Source organism: Muscardinus avellanarius (assembly GCF_963383645.1).
Source record: "Muscardinus avellanarius genome assembly, chromosome: 6".
Taxonomy (NCBI): domain Eukaryota; kingdom Metazoa; phylum Chordata; class Mammalia; order Rodentia; family Gliridae; genus Muscardinus; species Muscardinus avellanarius.
This window is the reverse complement of record NC_137791.1, coordinates 64,317,363-64,323,362: the sequence shown is the minus strand read 5'-3', so window position 1 is coordinate 64,323,362 and position 6,000 is coordinate 64,317,363. Positions and strand designations below refer to the sequence as shown.

The 6,000-nt window shown below is 42.0% G+C and overlaps 1 protein-coding gene across 1 annotated transcript in view; it reads right to left on the bottom strand.

The window, feature by feature from the left end:
• Positions 1-3,744: 3,744 nt before the first annotated feature.
• The window catches only part of LOC308264059 (broad substrate specificity ATP-binding cassette transporter ABCG2-like), a gene marked incomplete at both ends in the record, with an annotated part of 99,467 nt that continues 97,211 nt past the window's right edge, over positions 3,745-6,000 (bottom strand). The window contains one exon of the mRNA XM_080697202.1: positions 3,745-3,831. Within this exon, the coding sequence (XP_080553328.1) occupies positions 3,745-3,831 (87 nt within the window). The remainder of the gene's footprint in view (positions 3,832-6,000) is intronic.

Sequence of the window (6,000 nt, the reverse complement as noted above, 5' to 3'; positions counted from 1 at the left end):
AAATTGACAGTGATTTCTTGGATATGATTTCAATGGCATAGGCAACAGAAGGGTATACAAACTCCCTAAAAAATAAAAAAAAAATATTGTATATCCAAAGACAATGTAAACAGAGTTAAAAGTTACAGATAGAATGGGATAAAATATTTTCAAATGCTATATCTGAAGGTATATTCATATTCCAACTAGAAATCCTAAAAATTAGCAACAATAAAAGCAAACAATACAATTTAGAGATAGGTAAAAGACTAACATAAATAATGAATCTCCACAGATAACCAATCTTAGTTGTCTGTTGGATGGAAAATCTTGTTTCTCTAGTTCTGGAGTGTGTTACCTATTTCTTCTTTGTAGTTAATTTCTTTGAGTATTTTCTCTAGTGCTGGTTTTGAAGACATAAATTCCTTCAGTTTCTGTTTGTCATGGAAGCTTCTTATTTCTCCATCTAATTTGATAGAAAGTTTTGCTGGGTAGGAAATTTTTGGCTGGAAGTAGTTTTCTTTCAGAGTTTGGAATATGTTACTCCAAGCCCTTCTGGCTCTCATGACTTGGTTTGGGAAATCTGGAGTGATTCTAATTGGTTTGCCTCTGAATGTTACTTGGCCCTTTGCTTTTGTTGCCTTTAAGATTCTCTGCTTGGCTTCCACATTGGTCATTTTGAAAATTATGTGGCGTGGGGATCCTCTTCTCCGATCCTGTCTAAAGGGAGTTCTATAAGTTTCCTGGACCTGTGTATCGACCTCTTGCTCTATGTTTGGAAAATGTTCTGCTATTACTTCCTTGAAAAGATTGTTGATCCCTTTGGTTTCACCTTCGTTTCCCTCCTCTATTCCAGTTATTCTTAGGTTAGCTCTCTTAACATGGGCCCATATTTCTTCAATGTCAGATTCCTGCTGTCTAGATATTTTTTTCTAGATTAGAAACTATGCGTTCATTTTTGGATTGCTCGTCTTCTAAGAGCGAGATTCTATTCTCCATGTGGTCTAATCGGTTGTTTGTACTTTGAATTGAGGCCTTTACTTCATTAATTGTATCCTTTATCTCTTTTTGGTGCTCTTTGAATTCTTTTCGAAACACCTCTATTATTTCTACAGTTATTTTCCTGATTCGATGTTCTAGAAATCTCTGAATTTCTGTTTTATCGGGTTGTGATGTTGTGGGGTTGCGGGCATTCATTGCTCCATTGTTATTCCTCTTTCCCATGATTTCGGAAGTTTGTGCCTTCTCTGGATTCTTCCCTTGGGTCAGTACGACTTCACTTAAGGTGTTCTGGATCTCGAGTCTGTGGTATCTCAGACCCCAATACTTCTTTACTGGGTTGTATCACAGAGTCTCAGACCCAGGGACTCAATAGAGGCTGCTTTAGACTATGGGGGTTGCCAGGTTGGGCATTCTTCTATGGTGTGAAATCTCTGCCACTGACACTCCCCAACTGGGTCAAGTCCCTGGGAGTACAGTACTGGGATTTCTCCTTTGGGGCGCACAATTTGACACACTGTTGTTGAGTACGCAGATGGAGCTGTATTGGACTCGGTGAATTCGCTGCTGCTGCCGCTGGTGGCAATATGGCGCCGCTGCTACACCCTCAGCCGTGAGCCTGGCGCCACTGCCATGCCCTCAGCCGTGAGGCTGGCGTATTTCTTCTCTGGTTTTGAGCTCCGCTCTGAGTCCCTGCAGTGTGTGCTGAGCCCAGCCACTGGGAACTTTAGATGCTCCCTGCACCGAGAAATCTGCCAAATCCCACCCGGCTATTCCGCAGCTGCTGACCTCAGCTCACTGTCCGCCGTCCTCTCTGGAGCCTGGTGGGCTGTTGAGTGCGTTGGTCTAGTGCCGTCTGGTGAGCTCGCCGCTGCCGCCAGCAGTAAGGCATTGATGTCGCGTCCTCAGCTGTGAGGACAGGACTGCGTATCTCCTCTGTGGCTTTTAGCTCCGTTCTGAGTCCCCCTCCTCTCTGGGGCCTGATGCTTCAAGAAAAGTTGGTGCCCGCCACTCCGTGCCACGGCTCCGGCCGCAGCACTGTAGTCTGGTTTCTTTCTGGTGTTCCGTTTTTCTAGCCCTCTTTTTCTCTGTCCCTTGTAGTTACATTCTTTGTTTCTCTGGTGATGGTGTTTTCTGGCTATGAAAGGCACTGATTTTGTGGTAATACAGATTGGTTGTTAGTGGGGCTCTTAAGCCCGACTTTTCTTGGTCGCCATCTCCCCGGAAGTTTTGTTTTTTTTTAATTTGGAAACAGGGTCACTTAAGCCAGCAAGGCTGGCTTCGAACCAGCACAATCCTCCTGTCTCCGTGTCCCAAGCGTGGGGATTACAAGCGTGCACTACCATGCCCGGCTTATTTACAGATTTTAATAACACTGCTTCTGTTCGCTCCCACTGTCAGATTTTGTTGAGGTAGTAGCATTTTATACTCTTCCCTGGAGATGCTGTCTTCCTCCTTAGCTGTAGATCAAATGACAGCATGGAGGTGCCATACCTGACCCGGGTTCAGAAACTCATCCCACAGAAAAACCAATGTCTGAGAGATGAGTGTTGGGAGAAAGAAAGGCTTATTCTGTGGCTAAAGAATGTAGAAGAAGGAGCTTCTGTCATAGATCAGCTTCTCAACTCCAGAGGGTTGAGGGGTTACACATTTAGAAAATGAATAATGAGGGAGAGGAATAAAGTAGGAGAGGGAAGGGGTATTTCATGTCTTTTCTGAATCTCCCGGGAACCTGGTTCCAGATATTTCCATTCCCTTCAGTCTGGTATTTCCGGTCATGGTGGCTGTAGCTATCTTTATCCTTAAAGTGGAACAGGCAAGAGAAGGAAAGAAAAACAGACAGATAGACAAGGGAAGAAACTCAGTCAAGTTAACTGTGTATTACGGTTTTGGGCAAAATATTTCTCAAATGTTTAATAGATCTACATGCAGGGCTAAGTGGAATCTGACCCAAAGATTAAGGCAACACAAAAGTAAAACAAAATATGAAGACAGAGAGGCCAAGCCTCTTTGTCCCAGTCTAAGTGTCCATAAGACATCTGCAGGCCCGAGAGAAAAGAGACAGTGTTTTCAGCAAAAAAACAAAAAAAGACCTTTAGGTCCCTGAAGAGTAATGTAGTATCCTATTCAACTATTAAAATAGCCCACATGAAAGAGATGTCATCTGCCGAAAAGCAACGGGGAAACTCAGATCACATTGCCCAGCTGTGCAACTTCCACAATTAGTGACTTTTAAGTCATTTAAAAAAAGTAAAGCTAGAAAGTTTATGTTTTTTTCTCAGTAAGAGAGAGGGAGAGAGAGAGACAATGTGTGTGTGTGTGTGTGTGTGTGTGTGTGTGTGTGTACCTCTGAGGCTACACCCCCAGCCCTTTTATTTTTTTGTTTTGGAACAGAGTCTCACTGGGATGCTGAGTATCTCATTAAATTGCTGAGTCTGGTCTCAAACCTGCAATCCTCATATCTCAGCCTCTCAAGCTCCCAAGTACTGGGATAACAGGCATGTGCCACCATGCACATCCCCAGAGTGACTCTCTTAATATTCCACACACAGATGGCCCTGTCTTCACGGGAGGGTACAATTAAGTGATCACTCATTCCCAGGGTTTTGTGAATTGCTATCATTTGCTGTGACTCTCCAGCCTTACCTAACTACAAACAGATGATATGGCCCCTGTACCCCTCGGGCAACTTCTATGAAGGAGAGTTTGCATCACCCCACCAGCATCATTCTGGTTTCTTTTCCTTTATTAGGATGCAAGACTGAGTTATGACAGTGGATCCACAGGAAACAGATGGAGCAGCTGTTGCAGGAAGCGCTGGACGCTGCGACTGCTCCCCAGACAGGTCATGGTCTAGGGGGAACAAGGGGACTGAATGGCCAGCCTCAGCCTGAGGGCTTCTGTCCTTTCTCCTCCCAGTCCACAGACGGCGTGGAAGGTGGAGGTGGAAAATGGAGCTACAATATCCATGTGTAACACGTACATGTTGCCCAACCGCTCTGACAAACGCACTATTTATATGCCCTAATTACTGTGTTGGTCTTTGTGACTCCTTGTTGCTTAATCTTCTACACATTATTTTCTGTCAACTTTACCTGTGTACCAATTTTTTTCTTTTTCTTATGTGAGAAATCTAGATGTAAATGTCGACTTTAGGGGAAAAAAACTTTGAAAAGTATATTAAATATCATGTCCAGTTGCTGTCCTGCTTATGTCTTCTCAGTTGACATGAATCAGCCTTTTTTGTTTTTATCTTTATTTTTTGCTAGCTTGTTTGTTTTTGTACTAGGGGTTGAACCCAGAGGCCTTCTACCTGAAAGCTGCTACACCTCCCTTTTTTTATTTTTGAAATTGGTTCTTGCTAGGTTGCCGAGGCTGTTCTCAACCCTGCAGTGCTCCTGGTTCAGCCTCCGCGTGACACCGTGGTCAGCAGCCTTTTACAGCTAGAAGAGAACTGTCCAACGGCTTCAGAATTTCGTTTCCAACCACAAAAATCAGCACTGCGTTGCCATTTTTGTCCAGTGTGGGGAGAAAACAAGGGCGTTCCTTTCCACTCAGTTATGGTGCATGAGTTTTTTATGTTGCTTTATTTTTTTTTTATTTTTTATTTTTTTTGGTGGTACTGGGGTTCCTGGAAGCCCTTCTACCTCCGGGCTACACTCCCAGACCTATTTTTGCATTTTTATTTGGAAACAGGGTCTCCTAAGCCAGCGCGCGGGGCTAGCTTCGAACCTGCGCGATCCTCCTGTCTCTGCCTCCCAAGGGCGGGGATTACAAGCGTGCGCCACCACGCTCGGCTTGTTGCTTTCTTTTAAAAGATGGATTTTTTTTTTTTTATTTCAATGACCTTCCTGGAGTGAATGCTTCTGAAAAGTAAAGTAGATAAAAACTCCAAACCCTAGAATGGGAATGTGGCCATTACGCTAGAATTTGTATGAATGGTTAAGATGAATGTTAAGCACTATGTTTTTGCTGTGATTTTCTACTATCTAATCCTTTGGGACTACCTACATGCCAGATTTTTATTGTTTTGGGTCTTGTTTGAAATGAGCCGAGAAAACTTCAAAGGTCATATAAATTATCTATATTTTTCTCTTATTAGTTGCTGATTCTTGTACTGACTAGAGGGAATATTTAATACTATTGAGGCAAGGGTAGATCCAAGCTGTGATTAAAATGATTAATGATCCCTTATCATACATTATAAACACCACAAAGGAACAGCATCTCCTTGAAAAGATAACATTAGCCACTGGAGCTGTACTGGACCCAGTGGGATGAAAAAACTGAATATTCAGCACCTTTTACTATGAACCTACCAAATAAAGGGAACATTGAAAATATCTGGTCATTCAAGAAAATGGAAGGATCATGGTCAGAGCTACCTTGAAAAAAATGAGCTGTTTACATTTGTATATCTTGTTATTAAATATAAGAAGAGTTCAATTTGAAGTGCAACTATTATCTGGTACCCGTGTGTATTGGCCACATGCAAAATATCGAGTGTGGTGATACTCATTATTATTATACTCTTTTTCTCATTCCCCTAGGTTCTCTTTATAAGTAACAGCTAATAGCTAACAAGCAGCTCTTTAGAAGGTAAAGACAACTTTGAGACGTGCACTCTACATTAAGCATTGGAGACAGCCAGTGCTCCAGAAAACCCAGTGCCCATGAACTTCAAGGGCATTGCATAGTATTGAATGGTCATAGACTCAATGCTGTTAACACAAATTTTACTGTTTATCCTGAACAGTCTCTTAGTTTATCAAACAAGTCTGAGCATACGATGGAATTGAATGTGTAGTTGAAGATACACAGAGTTATTTATTTTTGTCTATTTATCTCTGATTCCAGACTTTGACTGAAGAATAAACAAACTAGAAATATAAAATGAAATTTCTGATTGGCTTAATAATTTTATTCCAGTCCATTCTTTTACTGAACAAAACTCAGTTTTTTCATTATACCAAAGCATAAGATTTTAAATGTTTGAAAAACAACCCTCCAAGTCTCACTTTG